Source organism: Aythya fuligula, chromosome Z (genome assembly GCF_009819795.1).
Source record: "Aythya fuligula isolate bAytFul2 chromosome Z, bAytFul2.pri, whole genome shotgun sequence".
Classification (NCBI taxonomy): Eukaryota; Metazoa; Chordata; class Aves; order Anseriformes; family Anatidae; genus Aythya; species Aythya fuligula.
In genome coordinates, this window is record NC_045593.1 from 85,772,299 (window position 1) to 85,790,953 (window position 18,655).

At 49.5% G+C, this 18,655-nt stretch overlaps 2 protein-coding genes across 2 annotated transcripts in view; one reads left to right on the plus strand and one right to left on the minus strand.

Annotated features, from left to right (window-relative positions):
• Positions 1 to 3,356: 3,356 nt before the first annotated feature.
• TOMM5 (translocase of outer mitochondrial membrane 5) lies at positions 3,357 to 4,251 on the minus strand. Its single transcript, XM_032205754.1, has 2 exons — positions 4,073 to 4,251; positions 3,357 to 3,859 (listed from the first exon to the last, which is right to left on the minus strand). Exons 1-2 carry the CDS (start codon positions 4,191 to 4,193, stop codon positions 3,825 to 3,827), a joined length of 156 nt encoding a protein of 51 aa, XP_032061645.1. The 5' UTR covers positions 4,194 to 4,251; the 3' UTR covers positions 3,357 to 3,824.
• Positions 4,252 to 12,977: 8,726 nt separating this feature from the next.
• LOC116501097 (FERM and PDZ domain-containing protein 1-like) overlaps positions 12,978 to 18,655 on the plus strand; it is a 41,302-nt gene continuing 35,624 nt past the window's right edge. The window contains 1 exon segment of the mRNA XM_032206495.1: positions 12,978 to 13,038. The gene's annotated coding sequence lies outside the window, so the exon portion shown is untranslated.

Here is an 18,655-nt window from a genome sequence, read left to right on the forward strand (position 1 = left end):
CAAACTTGGAGGAGTTGTGGACTCTGATGAGGGTGGAAAGGCCTTGCAGAGAGATCTGGACAGATTGGAGAGCTGGGCGATCATCAACCACATGAAGTCTAACAAGAGCAAGTGCCAGGTCCTGCACCTGGGAAGGGGCAACAGTGGCTATATATACAGACTGGGCGATGAGATGCTGGAGAGCAGCCCCACAGAGAGGGATCTGAGGGTTGTGGCTGACAGCAAGTTGAATATGAGCCAGCAGCGTGCCCTGGCAGCCAGGATGGCCAACCGTATCCTGGGGTGTATCAAGCACGGCATCACTAGTTGGTTGAGGGAGGTGATTGTCCCACTCTACTCTGTGCTAGTCCCGCCTCACCTCGAGCACTGTGTGCAGTTCTGGGCACCACAGTACAAAAAGGATGCAAAACTGCTGGAGAGTGTCCAGAGGAGGACGATGAAGATGGTGAAGGGACTAGAGGGGAAGATGTATGAAGAGTGTCTGAGGTCACTTGGCCTGTTCCTCCTGGAGAAGAGGAGGCTGTGGGGGGACCTCGTCACAGCATACAACTTCCTAGCGAGGGGGAGTGCAGAGGCAGGCACTCACCTATTCTCTGTAATCACCAGTGGTAGGACCCGTGGGAATGGTGTCAAGTTAAGCAGGGGAAGTTTAGGCTGGACATCAGGAAGAGGTTCTTCACCGAGAGGGTGGTCACACACTGGAACAGGCTCCCCAGGGAACTAGTCACTGCACCAAGCCTGTCAGAATTTAAGAAGTGATTGGACTGTGCTCTTAGTCACATGGTCTAAACTTTCAGGTAGACCTGTGAGGTGCCAGGAGTTGGACTTGATGATCCTTATGGGTCTCTTCCAACTCGGGGTATTCTATGATTCTAATTTTGACAGTCTCTTTTCATGTTTAAACATCAGAAATTGCAAATCACCTAGTTCTGGTTCACAAGAATGTGAGCTTCCCTGGCAGCTGAGTTGAAAGCCCAAGCTATTTCTGCCAGTAGATGATTTCACACCCCGCCCGCCTGCACAAAGACAGCTTGCCTGGTGCATCAGCCATAACACGGGGAGAATGCTAGCCATGCCAGGTAGCCACATCACCTCTAGGTAAGTGTTTAGTTTCTTCCAGCTCCTGTGCTCATTCCGTTACCGAAGAAAATTCACAATGTCACGGGGGCCTGGCCATATCTATCCCATGAACTGAATAAAGTGCCCACTCCTGGCATCACTTGGAGAAAGGTATGAGTAGGAACTTGTACAGGAAGACCACTTCAAGCATTTTAAAGCAGACATGGCTCTGCATTCCCACGCTTAGGTTCTCTATTGTCATACTGCATTTCAGGTAACTTAGTTCACTATCTGTTTCCTTGCTGATAGCAATGTAGGGACAGCTTCTTCCAACACTTCTTAAGTTTGGAGTACCCATCTGCCACCTGTTGGGGGTGGGTCTTGTCCTCATCTCTCTGAAGGGTCTCATGAATGCCAGCATTTTTCTCACATTAGTTTAAGACAATGGACTATGTCAGAGTGCCTTATGAAGTACTGTGAATGAGAGAGGGCCTTAGAATCATACCATAGAACGGCTTGGGTTGACAGGGACCATAGACTATCCAATTCAAATCCCCCTGCCATAGGCGGGGATGCCACCCACTAGATCAGGCTGCTCAGGGCCTTGTCCAACCTGGTTGTGAACACCTCCAGGCATGAGGCATCCACAGGTTCCTTCTCTGGCCAACCTGTTCCGGTGCCTCACCATGCTTACAGTGATGAATTTCCTCCTAACCCCTAATCTAAGTCTCCCCTCTCTTAGTTTAAAAAAGGGTCCTCTTTTCCATCCTTTTTAAAAATGGGAGTGATGTTTCCCTTTTTCCTGTCACCAGCTACTTCACCTGACTGCCAAGACTTTTCAGGTAGGATGGAGAGAGGCTTGGCAACGACATCAGCCATTTCCCTCAGGATCCTGAGATGCATGTCATCAGGCCCAACAGACTTCATAGAATCATAGAATCTTAGAATATTTGAGTTAGAAGGGACCCACAAGGATCAAGTCCAACTCCTGGCTCCCCAAAGAGCCACTCAAAATAATAACAAAATAGTGAAATAATAATAATATAAGATCAGATCATGCACCTGAGAGCACTGTCCAAGCGCTTCTTCAATTCTGGCAGGCTCGGTGCTGTGACCACTTCCCTGGGGAGCTTGTTCTAGTGCGTGACCACCCTCTCGGTGAACACTGACATTCCCTCAGGTCTTGTTGCTGGTCACCAGAGCAGAGACCAGTGCTTGCCTCTCCTCTCCCCTTGTGAGAAAGCTGCAGACCACAATGAGGTCTCCTGCTGTCTCCTCCAGGCTGAACAATCCAAGTGACTTATCTGCTTCTCCTACATCTTCCCCACTAGACCCTTCTCCATCTTTATTGCCCTACTTTGGACACTGTCCAACAGTTTTATGTCTTTCTTCCTTATACTCTGGTGCCCAGAACTGCACACAGTACTTGAGGTGAGGCTGCACCAGCGCAGAGCAGAGTGGGACAATCCCCTCCCTTGGCCAGCAAGCGATGACGTGCTTGATGCACCCCAGGGTATGGTTGGCCCTCCTGGCCACCAAGGGACACTGCTGGCTCATGTTCAGCTTGCTGTCAACCAAAAACCCCAGATCACTTTCTGCAGGGCTGCTCTCCAGCCTCTCATCCCCCACTCTACGTATAACCAGGGTTGCCCCTTCCCAGGTACAGGATCTGGCACTTGCTCTTGTTAAACTTCATACTGTTGGTGATTGTCCAGTTCTCTTAATTTGTCCAGATCTCTCTCCAAGGCCTCACCACCCTTGACAGAGTCAACAACTCCATCCAGTTTGGAATCATTTGTGAACTTGCTCAAAAATCCTTCAAGTCCTTCATCCAGATCGTTTATGAAAACACTGAAGAGGACTGGTCCTAAAATTGAGCCCTGGGGAACCCCACTAGTGATAGATCACCAGCCTGATGTAACCCCATTTACAAGAGCCCTCTGGGTCTCACCTGTCAGCCAATTGTTCACCCATCTTACTATGATTTTATCTAACTGTTCTCTGGTCATTTTGTCCAGACAAGTTCTGTGAGACAGTATCGAATGCTTTAGTGAAATCCAGAGAGACTACATCAGCTGGCTTCCTTGGGTCAGATAGCTGGACTTTTCAAATAGGATGGAGAGAGGCTTGGCATCTGCATCAGCTTGTTCTATCAGGACCTTGGGATGCACATCATCAACCCCCCAGACTTGTACCTGTTCAGTTTGATCAGGTGGTATCAATCCTTCTTTTTGCTTACTATGGGAGTGACTTTGCTCCCCCTGGGAGACTTTATAAATAAATCAGTACCAGAGTTGTTCATTAATTGATAGGATTGCTCTTCCATTTACTTAAAATCAACTTTCTGACTTGGATTAACAACCTAATTTCTCATACAGACAGGTTCAGTAATATTAATAGCTATGCGGCAATTTAGAGGCAGATGCATAACAAAGCAACGTCCTAGCACTTTATACAAAAAGAAGATGGAGGTGTTTTTGTTGTTGTTGTTGTTTTTTAAACAGTACCAGAAGTATTCCATCATAACATACTGCTTCCTGTAGTACAGAGTACTCTGCGACCAGAAGTCAGCTGCAGGAAAAACAGACATCTTCCCCACACTCCCAACCAAGCTATCATTTTCAGGTCAGATATGCTTAAATGTCAATTTTTAAAGCCATTTAGGACTGTCTCTTGCACAGCGTTTAATTAACAACAAAGGGAAAGCAGCTACAGTTCATTTAATGTTTTCAGAAGCCGCGTCTTCTTTGTAACTCGTACACTGTTCATACACCGTCCAGCTTCTTCAGGATGAAAGGAGCTGAAAAGAGAAAACAGAAGGAGCATCAACGAGCCTGCCGCGAAGCTGCAGCGCACCTCAACCACCCAGACGGGCTGCGTCTCCGCCACCCAGCTCCCTCCCCCCGACCTGGCGCCGCTCCTCTGACCGCCGAGGCCCCCGCCCGCCCGGCCCCGCCGCAGCGCGCAGCCCGCCAGCAGCAAGGCCCGGCCCGGCGCGGTGCCGCGCACTCACTGATCCGCAGCAGCGCCACGTAGATGAGGAAGTTGCGCACGGAGGCGAGGACGTCGCGGCGCATCTTCCGCCGCAGCTCCTCCGGGTCCATCTTGGGCCCCAGCCCCTCGATGCGGAACATGCCGCCGGCCCCGCGCCGCTACGGCTGCCGGGCAGGGACAGGCGGCAGCGGGGCGGGCTCCGAGCATGCGCACGGAGGGCGGCGGCGTTACCGGCGCCCTGCGGCGGGGCGGGGCGGGGCGGGGCCGCGGGGGCGGGGGGCGGCTGAGGCGGAGGGCGCGCGGGCGGCTGCCTGTTTGTGCCGGTGGGTTCCGGGGCTCATTGCATCCCTGCCGCCTGGGGAAGCTGCTCTGCCCTTAGGTGCTACCACAGGAACCCTGACTTTGGCAGAGGATAGCCGAGGAGGAGCCTTCCCAAACCACCCTACTCCGAACGGGGACTTTGCCCAGCTTGCAGGACACTCGCTTGCAGTCCCTAGTCCGAATGAATGGGCAGCCCTTCCTCATTACCGCAGCTGAAAGGCTGTCCTCCCGAGAGTTTTAGGGCAAGGCCCTAAAAGAAAGTACAACAGATCTAATCATCTGAGATCTCAAGCGCTTCTGTGGGGGAAAAGGAACTTGACAAGACACCTTGATCCTCCTTAATGAGGATGCTTTGTGAAGTGGACCTGCACACACTGTTCTGGGGTGTTTCTCCAGGGCTGCTCCAACATCCAGGAGATGGCTCATCAGCCACCTGAAAGGACAGCACACCTTCCCTTTAGGCAAGGCAACAATAGCTTTCTCTAGCCCCTTGAGCACCTGCTAATAAGATACAGAGAAGTACCAGAAACCTTCACTGCTGGAGTCAGATCAGGATGTTTATCACTGATGCATACCAAAGAGGTTTCAGAGACCCAGGGGAAGACTTGCAGAAGCACAAGGGGGAGGCAAAGTAGATAATGCTGGAGCCTTTGTGCTACCTACTATGTTGACCCTTTCGCCCCATCAAAAGGATCAATATTGATACATACACTAATGGCAGTGTTTACCTTTGTGAAAGCAAAAAGAATTTGTCTGTCTTCATCTGGCCAATAAATTTCAGTTCTGTAATCTCTCTCTATGGGCTCCGCACAGTCAGTCAGACTGTGCAAAGATACATTTTCTGCGTTTCATTAAGCCAGCCTGAAAACAAATGAATGTCAGTGCTGTTTCAAGTTGAAGGGACAGTTCCCATCCACTCTACTGATGCCTCCCCGCTTCTCAGGCTTGGTTTACGGCCATGCCACCTCTCCATGTGTGTTTTGAGTCTAGGGCTGATGCATATACAATGGGCTTACATGGCAATGTTTTGGTAGTGGGAGAGGCTGCAGGGTTGGCATGGATGAGCAAAGCCCAGCAGCTGCCCCATGTCAGATCAGAGCCAGCTCCAGCCAGCTCCAAAATAGACCTGCCACTGGCCAGAGCCGAGCCAGTGAGTGATGCTGGTTGTGCCTCTGGGAGGTGTTTAAGAACAGTTAAAAAAATAAAAAATAAAAATGCTGCATTGTAGCAGCTGGAAGAGGGGACTGAGAAACTGAGAGAGAAGAAACCCTGTTGCCACCAAGATCAGTGTAGAAGGAAGGAAGGAGGTGCTCCAGACGCCCTGCAGAGAATGACCTGCAGCCTGTGGAGAAGAGACCACACAGGAGCAGGGGATCTGGGGGTAGTTGCTGCCCACGGGAGACCCATGTTGCAGCATTTTGCTCCTGAGGGATGGACCCCATGATACAGACCCATATTGGAGATGTTCCTGAAGAGCTCCCACTTCCTGTGGGAAGCCCACGTAGGATCAATTTGGGAAGGATGGCATCCCATGGGAGGGACCCCACATGGCGCATGGGCAGAGAGTGACCGTGAAGAAGTATGTGACTGGTGCTCCCTGCTCCTGATCCCTGACAGTATGGTTAGCATGACAAAGAATATGTGAAATATCCATAATATTCTAGAAAACAAGTCTAATGTGGAGTGGCTAAGGGAGCTGGCATTGTTTAGCCTGGAGAAGGGGATGCTCAGGGGAGACCTTAGTGTACTTCACAGTTCCCTTAAAGGAGGCTATGGCGAGGTGGGGATCGAGCTCTTCTCCCAAGCACCAAGTGATGAGACAAGGGGAAATGACCTCAAGTTGTGCCAGGGAAGGTCTAGGTTGGATATTAGGAATTCCTTCACTGAAAGGCTTATGCAGCATTGGAACAGGCTGCCCAGGGAAGCAGTTGAGTCACCATCCCTGGAGGTCTTAATGAAATGTGTAGATGTAGAACTTAGTAGCATAGGTTAGCATGGGTTCTGGTTCAGGGAAGCGTAACAGCACCAGGAGCACTGTCTGCCAGCAGGCTACCAGCCCTAAGGAGGTCTTAAACTGGAGCTGCTGCTGGGTGGCAAAACCTGTGGTCTCTCAGTGGACAGGGGCACCTCTGCTGTTGTCTTCTTCCTCTGAGCAGTGACTGAGTGACTCCTGTTCTTTTATGTAAATCCCGAGTCTAGGTTATGCTTGTATCTTGCACCGGTTGATAAGATTTTGACCCAATCTGCAGGGGTCCAGGTGACTGAAAAGCCTGTGTAACTAGTAATTCTACTGTAGTTCTAGAAATTCTGTGCAGCTAGGTGCTGGAAATTGTAGATAATAAAATATGTTAATTGTTAATCTCTTTATATATATATATATGTATAATTATAACCACAAACCTGTGGCCAGTCCTCATTCTGCCAAAGGTCCCTGAAGAACCTGCCTGTCCTCTGTAGTGTTGGGTGAGAGAGCAACAAAATATTCTGGACTGACCACAACCTCCATTCCCCGTTCCTCTGCACTGCTTGGGCAGAGAGGTAAAAGAGAGTGGGTGATAGGAAGGTGGGTTTAGGTTGCTTTTAGTTCTCACTGCTTTAGTCTATTAGTAATTGGCAATAAATTAAATGAGTCTTCCCCAAGCTGAGTCTGTTCTGCACATGCCAGTAATGAGTGAGCAATCTCCCTGTCCTTATCTCAACCCACTTTTTTTTTTTTTTTTTTTTTTATATCATATTTTCTCCCTCTGTTCTTCTGAGAAGGGGGAGTGAGAGAGTGGCTGTGTGGTTTTTAGCTACTCACCAGTGTTAAACTACAGCATGTATCTTCTGCAGACAATACTGCACAGGCACATGGGAAGATACAGGTATCTAAGCCAGCCTGTGGCAGACCCTCCCAGACAGGATGGCACTGGCAGAATTGCCTCTGAGGCTTGGTCTGCCATGTCATTGTGCAAGCTCTTTTCTTTTGGGCCAGTCAATATTGGATAGCTTTCTTATTAATTGCATTTGTTTTCCATGGAAGATGACAATGGCTATTATGTAGGGATTCTGCAAGTTTCTAGCCAGTGTATCTACTCAAATGGTGCACATGTAAATCCAGACATTGTACATGGTGTGTCAGGGGCAGCTGTACAGCAACATCAGTGTCCAGTCAGTGTTCACAGCAGTCATACCATCCAGGGCTATCGTAACAGACACCCAGAGGGGGCACAGTGTTCCCTCTGTTTAGTCCCTCTCTTCATATCTGCAGCAGGTAAAACCATCCCCAGGTCACTGAAGAGACAAAGTCTGCAAGATAGGCATCTAACTATGCACAGTTAAAGCTCTGCTTCTCAATTCACCGGACTGGAAATCTTGTCCTCTCAACTAATTCCAGCCAGAAGCTCTGCCATGGATTGCAGCTCATGTCTGCTTCTTAGGTCCAGGAGAGTCAGCAGAGCCAAGCAGGGTTCTTTTGGTGACTGTACAAGGGGGGAAGATGTTCTGGCACAGATAACTGCATTGAATGACAGAGACCAAAATGGAAATTACATTACTCTTTCGAATGCTCTGCTGCAGTAGTGCTGTCAACTCCTAATCTGAAGGGGAAGCAGAATGGTAAGGAGCTTAATCAGAGAAAGAGACTTAAAATACTATCTTGCAGTGACCTCTGTTAGGCATAAGGAAGGAGACTGCATAAATTCTCATGCAGGAGTATATTCAACATGGTACTCCTGAAGAAACTGGAATCCTTAGGTGACATTAGGACTGTGGGAGAGATGTTATTTTCCTGCAGACCAAGTAACAACAAATAAAGCAGCATTCAGGCCCACTGTCCTGTGTTACGTAAACCAAGTGGATAATATGGGGAAAAAAACACACCTGGACAGATACTCAGGAAATACTTCAGTATTACCACTACTGGGTACTACTAGTGGTAATGCTTCAATCTTCCCTTGTGTGCCTCTGCCACAGTGCTGCAACTGCCTCATCAGCAAAGACATGATCTTTGGCTGTTCCCTGTCAGGGGATGATGGATCCAGCAGCTCAAGAGTGGCAAGTTTGCTGCATCTCCAGGATTTGCCAGGAGCAAATCTGAATGTGTGTTACCAGAAGGTGCATGCACACACTTAGGTACATGGCTGGCCACACACACCAACACAGACAGACACCCTCAGCACTCCTACAAACTCAGATGGCCCAAACAACTTTATTCTGCTTCTCTTTCTGTCTCTGAAATGCCATAAAACACCTGCACATGAAAAGGACACTCCCTCCCCCAGGAAAGCAACTAGAAGTGGAGTTCAGCTGGGAGGCAGGACAGGCTGCCCCGATCAGGCAGATGGCATAAGAGGACAAGCATCCTGACCGGCAAACCATTTATATGCTGCTGGCCCTTTTTATCCCATTATCTCTCATTTTTCCCACATTTGTTCACCACAGGCTATCACCATCCCTGCCCTTCCCCACGTTTATTCCTGCCCTGAGCACCATGCAATAAGCCCTCTGCAATCTTGAAATGCTCTTCTCCTGCACGCCATAGCATGTCCCATGCTCCTGGCAGGGTCTGTGGGGTGGTCAGGGTAGGGTGGGTGTCCACCCCCCACAAGGCCAAGCTACCTTTTCCAGAAGGGGCTGGGCAGGGGCTTCTGTCTTGGAGTGTATCAGTGGGGATCCTTTGACAGCCCTTGAGTCCGGGGGTCTTCTTGTTTGTGCAAAGGAGCTTTTTGGTGCCAAAGTAAGCACCTGCAAAGTATGTTTTCTTTTCTGAGAGACAATGCTTAGAGAAGTGTTATTTGACCAGTCAGGCTGGAATCTGCATTAGTCAACCCAGGTGAGGTCAGACAGTTTGAAATCACCCATCGGTTCTTGATTCAGGAATCCCAGGGATGTTCCCAACACCCCAGGCCTTCGGCCAGTCCTGTTTTCCTATTCTAGCCTGGGACTACAGCTCCAAGGGGGTACCCTAGCTCTGCTAGGACTCCAAGGGAAGGCTTTTCCTCCTGTTCTGCCCAGACATGATTGAAAATTATTTCTGATGTCTTCTGAAAGTTTAATGCACTTTATACTGAGGAGAACAAGAAAGGGAACATCACTTGTATCATTTGTGTGGATGATTTTGAGAAGCAGTTGCTACTCTTAAGAATGACAGAATATTATGCTGTGTGTCTGCAGTTTGAGTGAGCCTGAACCTTCTGGAGAAATGTTTTCTGGTCACTTGGGAATGTTTTCTGGTCACTTTCATTAGCAGAAGCATCTCTCTTGTCACTCTCTCCCCTTTTTGCCTTTTACAACAGATATAAAATGTGTGGGTTCCTTTTTGAGCTTTCTGTCTTTGAAATACATTGTCAAAGGTGTAAGAAGGAAGTCACAAGTTTCAAGGCCAAATTGTGGGCCATGTAGTTTAACCCCCACACATCTGAACTGTTCTTGCATTCTTCAGAAGAACATCTCAGAATCAACCATTTGGACGCTTCCACATGGTTTTGCAATGTTTCCCCAGATGGAAGGCTTTTATAGATCAGCTCTGACATGATGAATACACAGGCAAGGAAGAATACTGCTGAGAGATAAAATGTCTCATGCCTTTTTAGATAGATGTTTCCCAAACTTCTGAAACTTGGAATACTCAGAGAGAGGAAAACTACATGTTCAGCTCTACAATGTACACAGGTAGATACCTAATGCATCTGATAGTTTGACATGGAGCTCTGATTCATCTTTTTAATGGATTCCACTTTTCATGAAAAGACATGAAAGACAACTATTGTTTAATTTTGTTTTTAATTAAGATTCTGCTTCCTGTGTAGATTGCTTTGGAAACATCATCTATCGGCACTGATAGGTACAGATGTATGTTTGTCCATTGTCCGTGAAAGGTACATGAACAGCAGTTGATGCAAAACCTATTCCAGGGCACTATTTAATGCTATATTAGTTACAGATGGCAGGAGCAAATGTAATTTTGGCTAAGTTCAGCAATCACAAAAGAGTACTGGTCATGAACAGTGACAGACAAATTCAGCTTTTACAACAGCAGAAGAGAAAAATAATCATAGTTTCAATCGGTGTTGATTTGGGAGACGAGCAGTTCTTGAGCCGGGAGCAAAAAAGAACAAAGGTAAAGGCAGAAGGACCCGCAGTGCGGAAATACTCTGGCTAATTAGGGAGTATGAAAAAGCAAAACCAGAAAGACACAAAACAGAAAAAATCAATACCTTTCAGTAGGCGACTCTTTTCTTGTCCAACCCTATCCTAAATAAAGGGCTGCAGAGAGTAGCAGAGGAGTTTAAATACAGAACAGGACATTTTTACAGGGGAGGCTAGTGTCAGAGATGGAGAGGAAGAGCTGACACAGTGGATGTGGCTTCCTGTATACCCATTTGTGCAGTGCTGGACAATCACCAAGCAGCCCTACACCCACTTTCTTTGTCCACATCAGGAGAAAGAGCACAGCACACCGTGTTATGTGATAGAAGCTGCTCTGCACACTCAGAGGAGCACGGAGAGGCAATGGTGGGGGAGGAACTCAAATAACATCTTGTGCCACTTACTCCCAGGAGCCATCAGCCTAACAAAGGTCTGTCTCCACATGCTCAGAGGAGCAGAGGAGCACAAAGGCAGGTGGAAACTCAAATTAGGAACTCAGCAGAAGGGGTACCCTACCCAGGACCCTCCCAGAGCTTTCTCAGGAGAACCTCAGCCCCAGGGTCCAGGCATAAAACACTTCAATGGGAGTCAGAGCCCAAGCACCCTTGGGACCTAGGAGGGTCCCTGCCAGGAACATGGGAAATGCTATGGCGTGCAGGAGAAGAGCATTTCAAGATTGCAGAGGGCTTATTGCATGGTGCTCAGGGCAGGAATAAACGTGGGGAAGGGCAGGGATGGTGATAGCCTGTGGTGAACAAATGTGGGAAAAATGAGAGATAATGGGATAAAAAGGGCCAGCAGCATATAAATGGTTTGCCGGTCAGGATGCTTGTCCTCTTATGCCATCTGCCTGATCGGGGCAGCCTGTCCTGCCTCCCAGTTGAACTGCACTTCTAGTTGCTTTCCTGGGGGAGGGTCTCTATTTGGAGTGTATGTGTGCACAGGGTCACAGGGCCCACGTGTCAGTGGTGCAGCACCTGGAGCAGTGTGGGTGTGCACGTGAGTGTGCAAGCACAAGTGGAGATCCAGCCGGGCAAGTGGGCAAGGAGGGGATGTGGCTGGGGAGCCAGGGGGTGCGGGTCTCAAGGCTTAAGACCACCGGAGGGACTGGCTGTTGAGGGGGGACCAGGGCAGCCTTGGGCAGCTGTGTGCCAGTGCCTGTGTGAAGCTGTGTGTGTGCAAGTGGCGCTGTGCCAGCAGCTGGAGCAGTGCTGCTGCTGCAAGGGGCTCCCACCTGCTGGCGCCAGCAACCAGGGCAAGCAGGACCAAGGGGCATAAAGGGAAATTTCAGATCACAGTTGCTGGTACAACTGGTGATTTGTGACCCAGGAACAACCTGGCAAGGAGGCCTGGGTGCAGAAGGGGTTAAGCTGCCTGTGAGCAGGAGCTGGAACCAGAGGCAGAGGTGCTACTAAGGGAGGGAGGTCTCCCTTGCAGGTGAGGTTAGAAATGCACAGCTTTGTCTCCTAGCACACTCAGGTTTTCTAGCTTGGAGAAAAAGCCGCTGAAGGGTGACTTTGCGCTCTGCAACTTCCAGGAGGGGGGAAGTGCAGAGGGAGGTGCCTGCCTCTGCTCCCTGTAGCTGATGGCGAGACGCGGTAATGGCACAGAGCTGCGCCAGGGCAGGCTGAGACCAGACGTCAGAAAAAATTTCTTTCCCATGAGAGCGGTCAGACGCTGGAACAGGCTTCCTAGGGAGTTGGTTGCACGTCAGTATTGAACAGGCATTTGGACAGTGCCCTCAATAACTGCTTTAACTTTAGGCTAGCCCTGAAAGAGGTCTGGCATCTATACTCAATGATCTTTGAAGGTCCCATCCAATATAAGTGTTCTAATTCTAACACACATATCTGCATGCACGTGTGCATACGTATATATATATATATCATTTTCTCAGTAATGGACCTTCATGCCAACCATCCAGCGAGAACAGGATGAGACCGCTGGTGCTGTTTGTGTTTCTATGAGTACTTAATGCATCTGTTTTCATCTCCCTGAGCAGACGGCCACTTAGGTATGTTGTGTAAATGTGTTTTGTGTCTGCCTTTGGGGAACGCATTCCCAGTCTCACTGCTGCTTTTACCTGGGGCAAAGAGTTGCAGCGCATTCACCTCTGTAAGGATTCTGGATTTGTCTTCTTCAAGACATTGCGGAGACTGAGAAAACCTGAGACTTGCTCGGAGACGTGGAGCATAGTCAGAAAGAGCCTCTCAGAAATAGCGGAGGTGCAGCAGGCAGCGCGAGGTTGCGCGGAGGAGACCTGCGGGGTGCGAGAGAGCGGGACAGCCGCCCCCGAAGGGGCAGGCAGCGGGACCGAGCAGGGCCCAGCGGCGGCGAGGAAGAGGGACGGGAGGGGGCGGCGCGGAGCCGAGGGCCGCCGGGACCCCCGCTGTGCCCTCCTGCGCGGGGCGGGCCGGGGGCGGTGCCCTCTGCCCCCACCGCCCCCACCACCCCCGCCCCGGCTCCGCCTTCCCGGGCAGAGGCCGCACCTGTCCCGCTGTCGCCGGCGGCTCTGCGCTCGCCTCCGCGCAGCAGGTAACGAGCTCCGCTCCCAGCGGCGCCGCCCGAGCCGCGGCTCCGCCGCCGCCGCCGTCGGGGCAGCTCGGGGTGCGCGCACGGGGTCCTGGGCTGCAAGGCAGGGGGCGCGGGGGTGGGGGGCGATGGCAGCGCGGCTTCTCCCGGTCTTGGTATCGAGTTGGTATCTTGGTGCTCGGTTGGCTTCGGAGATGTCCGGCCCAAAGCTGCCGGCAGAGGCGCGAGAGCCATGGCGGTGGCTTTGCTGGCAGTGGTCAGCCCAGTACAAAGCGGGAGAGGTTGCCCCGTTCTGAGTCGGGTCCAGCAGAAAAACAGCAGCTCTGGGGTGTGGTCTAGCGTCCTGCTCTTCTCTCGTAACCAAAAAAATGCATGCCTGCCTGCATGGCAGCTTTTTGTGTTATGTCAGTCTGAATGAAATGCTAACGACCTTGAATGTTGAGTGGCTGTCTGCATGTGACTTGTTTAGTTGTTTCTGGCCTGATCTCACTCTCACACCAAACGCTGTGAGCTAATTTTCCTTTGCATGGGAAGAAGCAATAGATGCTCCCCTCTTCTCAAAGAAGACTTTCAGTTGTAGAATTCAGTCCATGATACTGGCTTTTTAACCGCAATGGGAAAATATTATGAGAGAAATTTTACCTGAGGTTGAGGGAGCTGAAGTCAAAGTGGCTTTAACATGTGAGTGGTGGGTAAACTGGTTTCCAGAGGGGTTCTTCATGACCAAGGGCACTGGTGTTGCTGTGCAGAGGCAGGGTCTCTGTGGGTCTGATGACATGCAGAAATCAGAACTCTGCAGAGGACAGTAGGTAGGATCAGACAGCCTGTGCGTGTTTGTCTGGTAGGTGCTATGGATTTTGATCGGATTTGCTCCATTTGTATGTGCTTATGGTGGCTATCTAAGCACTGAAACACACCTGCCACATTCCACCTGAGAAACCTGTTCTGGATGTATGTGCTGATCTCTACCTTCTGTATTTTTGATAACACTCTGTGTGCTTTGTTGAAGATGATTGTAACTAAAGCAATGGGCAACTATCTGAAGTTTCTCCTTCGTGGCAGATTTGGGTTCCAGACTTACCTGTTTGTGAGATATATATCAGACCTATGGTCTAAAGGGGCTGTAAGACCAGGAAGCGTGTTAGCTATAAGGGTCTCCTCCTGGAGGAGCAGTCCTATTGACACAGAAAAATCTGCAGAACTGGAGATGAAGTGTAGTGATGTGAGATACGAAGCCCTCAGTGAACCATTTTCTCCATTTTTCCTTTGTTGCAGTTCCCACTCCCATACTGGGTGATCTGTAACAAGGCAAATAATGAAATGTTGAGAAGGCTATCATACAACCTGATAAAAATCAAAGCTGGGAAAAAAAAATCTAGAAGCCTGCAAAGCGGAACTTTTCTCACTGTGTACATTTTACCTGACATCAACTAGAGAGGCACTTCACTTGTGGTCCATTTCTCTGTTTCTGAATTTCCTGTGATGAGTAAGCTCAGGGACTGAATTGGGTGGGAAGACCGGGGGGGAGGCGGGGAAAGAGGCACTGGGACCATCTGCAAGGACTCAGCATAACTGAAAAAGAGGTGCTGGCCCCATTGTGCAAAAGGGGATGGTAGAGATGGCAGTGTGGAGATGGGTTCTCAGATTTCTCAGATTGACTATTGGGGTAGGAGTGCTCTGGAAGAAAAGGAGGCTTGAAAGAAGCCAGTGAAAACTTCCAGGAAATAGCAAGTGAAATTCTTTTCCACCAGAGCCTCTCAGCTGCATTCTGTGCCAATTATGGCTGCTGTGGGGAAGAGCAGCTGGGCAGCAGAACTGCAAGCATTCAGTTGCAGCTGGGCCTGCAGTTAAGTGTGGAGCTTGCCATAGAGACTCCTTTGCTTCCATAATGCAGCCTTTGGTATCAGGCATATGGCACATGCTTCCAAGCGTAGTGCTATCTAATTTATCTAACCATCCCTAGGTGATTTCACCCATCTAAGTTTTAGTAAATTACTCTCTAAGCAAACTGCCAGCAAATAGAGCAGTGTGTTTAGTGCTGCTTAGCCATCTGGGCTGTAATGCTTCCAAAGAGCTTGATACTGTTAAAACTGAAGAGGATTCCTAGGCTGCTTGTGAAATGAATGGCTCTGTATGCAGCATGACATTCCCAAGTCAGTGTTCTTTAAGTGCGTGTGGTTTTCCTTTCTTTAATCTTCCTTTCATATCATTTACTGAAAGGTTATGCAGAAGTTGTTTCCCAACATATAGTCCTCAAGCTTGATAAAACCCCAAGCACAAGTAAAGACCACCTCCAGACGTGGAGGAACCTGTTACATTGCCTGCCCTGAGCTTGTGTATGATCAGGTTAGTTTTCTTCTGCATGAGCGACCACAGGAAGATACTGGGAATACTCCAGAGTGCTGAATTTCAGAGGCATGTTTCTCGGTTCAAGGTCTGCACCAGAACATGGAGATCAGTGCCAGTACGTGGAGTTCTGCACAGGATTGTTTTGTGTGTGTGTTTTCCCTCCATGCTGTGCAAATTGCAGGTGCTGCATTTGGAAGAGTGTTGCCAGCAGCTCAAGGGAGGTGATCCTCCCCAGCTGGTTGGCCCTATTGAGGCCACACGTGGAGTATTGTGCCCAGTTCTGGGCTCCTCAGTACCAGAGGGACGTAGAAGTACCGGAGTGGGTTTGGATGAGGGCTGCTAAGATGATTAGAGGACGGGAGCACCTGTCACACAAGGACAGGCTGAGAGAACTGGGCCTGTTTAGCCTGGAACAGAGGATACCAAGGGGAGACCTCATCAATATCTATATAAATATCTGAGGGGAGGGTGTGGAGAGGATGGAGTCAGTTTCTTTTCAGATGTGCCCAGCAACAGGGCGAGAGGCAATGGGCATAAACTGAAACAGAGCAAGTTCCAGCTGAATATACTGTGAGGGTGACAGAGCACTGGAACAGGTTGCCCAGAGGGGTTGTGGAGTCTCCTTCTCTGGAGATATTCAAAACCCATCTAGATGCCATCCTGTGCAATGTGCTATAGGTGAGCCTACTGGGCAGGAGGGTTGGACTGGATGACCTCCAACATCCTTTCCAACCTGAGCAATTCTGTGATTGTGTGAAATTAAAGGGGAACATTTCCTTATATGCTGGTAGTTCTTGTCCAGAGAAATATAACTGAAGGGATCAAAGTCTTCATAGAATCACAGAATTTCTAGGTTGGAAGAGACCTCAAGATCATCGAGTCCAACCTCTGACCTAACGCTAACAGTCCCCACTAAACCATATCCCTAAGCTCTACGTCTTGATTCAAAGATCGAAGCCGAAATTCCTTTAAGTGGTATATTCTTTATTGCAGCGCTGGATGCACGGGGGATCTCTCCACCTATCATGCATACCTAAAGCGGAAAGCAGTCTTGAATTTATACAATCAATCTATCAATATTCTACAAGCACCTATACATATGCATTACCTATCCCCGCCTTCCCTCGCTTCTCATGCTAATTAGCCTTTTGGCACCTTGCGCCTGCGTAGAGCCTTCCAAGAACTGTGGGCAGGGGTCTTTGGGATGTGGGCAGGGGTCTTTGGGAGGAAGACCCCGAGTCTTCCTCACAGTGTACTTTTCACCTTTGGTCAGGAATCTGCTGAATTGGCAGGTTTCTTAATTGCAAGAGCTGGTTGTTGCTAATTCTTCCGTTTGTTGTATCTTTATAATGAATTCCAATGTCCAGTTTTGAGATTTATAGTCCTTACGTTTGTTTCTCTGTCCGTCTGCCGCTTCCTTATCATGAGTTTCAGTGTCTTGTTTCGAGATATACAGTCCATGTCTGGGGATTGTCCTTGCCTCCCCAATACCTCCTTAATCAGTCTAAACATCTTTTAAAGACTTCCAGGGATGGTGACTCCACCACTTCTCTGGGCAGCCTGTTCCAGTGTCTAACAACCCTTTCGGTAAAGAAGTTCTTCCTAACATCCAACCTAAAACTCCCCTGGTGCAACTTTAGCCCATTCCCCCTCGTCCTGTCACCAGGCACGTGGGAGAACAGGCCAACCCCCACCTCACTACAGCCTCCTTTAAGGTATCTGTAAAGAGCAATAAGGTCGCCCCTGAGCCTCCTCTTCTCCAGGCTGAACAAGCCCAGCTCCCTCAGCCGCTCTTCGTAGGACTTGTTCTCCAGGCCCCTCACCAGCTTCGTCGCCCTTCTCTGCACCCGCTCAAGCACCTCCATGTCCTTCTTGTAGCGAGGGGCCCAAAACTGAACACAGTACTCGAGGTGCGGCCTCACCAGAGCTGAGTACAGGGGGACGATCACCTCCCTAGCCCTGCTGGTCACACTGTTAACCCTGCTGGTCACACTGTTCACACACTTCCACACAAGTCTAGTTCTAGAAGTGAAAGTTATTCAGGAAGAGAGGCATTGATTTTTCTCCTTTCTCCCCTTGCTCAAAAATATGTATAATTTTCTTTGGTTTGTGTGTAGTGGCCCATGGCACTATTCTTACTACTCTCTTCTTCTGTTCTGAATCTGTGCGCAAGGCAGGAATGTGAGGTCTTTGCTAATGTTGTTATTCAGTGCCTAAACTCTTTCCATACTATGCCTAGAACCTTGTATTTTGAAACTAATTTGGACTTGAATCCTCTTAGGTCTGCAGAAAGTTCTTAAACCAAAGTAGTATGAAGGTGTAATGGTATAGTCCAAACTACTGCAAATGACTGCTGACAGAAAGCCAACAGCTGGCACGGCCCTGCAGGTTGGCTGAGCTGCACAGCAGCCAACAGCTTGTGTTCAGTAACAGCTTCTGGGCACCAGTAGTAAGTGTGGTCAGGCTAATGAGAGGGACTGTGTTAACGACTATCTGGTAGCACGCTGTCAGCTTGCTGTTTGTGCCTGTTCTCAGGCAAACCGCAAGAAGTGCTCCTGCCTCCTCAGATCTTGCCAAGCATTACTTGGATTTTGCTTAAAGATTCCAAATGGCAGTGGTTCTTCTGGGCCTCTTGGGCAGTGGCTACTCTAGGTAATTCCTGTGGAGGGCATGGCTCATTTGGACCTTCAGATTCATCTTTCAGCTTGTCAATAGCTGCTGCGTCCGTTCCTCTGTTCTGCTGCAATAAGTTCCTCCTCTGGGGTGGGGCATGGAGCCACCTTGCACAGGACCTTAGCAGGGCTGAGTCTGTACCTCTGCCAGTGTACGGTGTGTGTGCAGGCTGAGCGGTCTCATAACATTCCTCTCCTCCATGGTCAACTCGTCCCCAGGTCATGCTGCTCCACTGGACACATCTGCTAATCATCTCTGTCCAGAGAGATCTGGACAGATTGGAGGGCTGGGCGATCATCAACCACATGAAGCTTAACAAAAGCAAGTGCCGGGTCCTCCTGCACCCAGGATGGGGCAACCCTGGCTATATGTACAGACTGGGCGATGAGACACTGGAGAGCAGCCCCACAGAAAGGGATCTGAGGGTTGTGGCTGACAGCAAGTTGAATATGAGCCAGCAGTGTGCCCTGGCAGCCAGGAAGGCCAACCGTATCCTGGGGTGTATCAAGCACGGCATCACTAGTTGGTTGAGGGAGGTGATTGTCCCACTCTACTCTGTGCTAGTCCCGCCTCACCTCGAGCACTGTGTGCAGTTCTG

What these genes read in the sequence shown, in the direction of transcription:
- TOMM5 (XM_032205754.1), bottom strand. Translation starts at nt 4,193, where the DNA reads ATGTTCCGCATCGAGGGGCTGGGGCCCAAGATGGACCCGGAGGAGCTG. An exon ending in CGTGGCGCTGCTGCGGATCA is followed by an intron (nt 3,860 to 4,072) that starts GTGAGTGCGCGG and finishes TTCTCTTTTCAG; the next exon opens with CTCCTTTCATCCTGAAGAAG.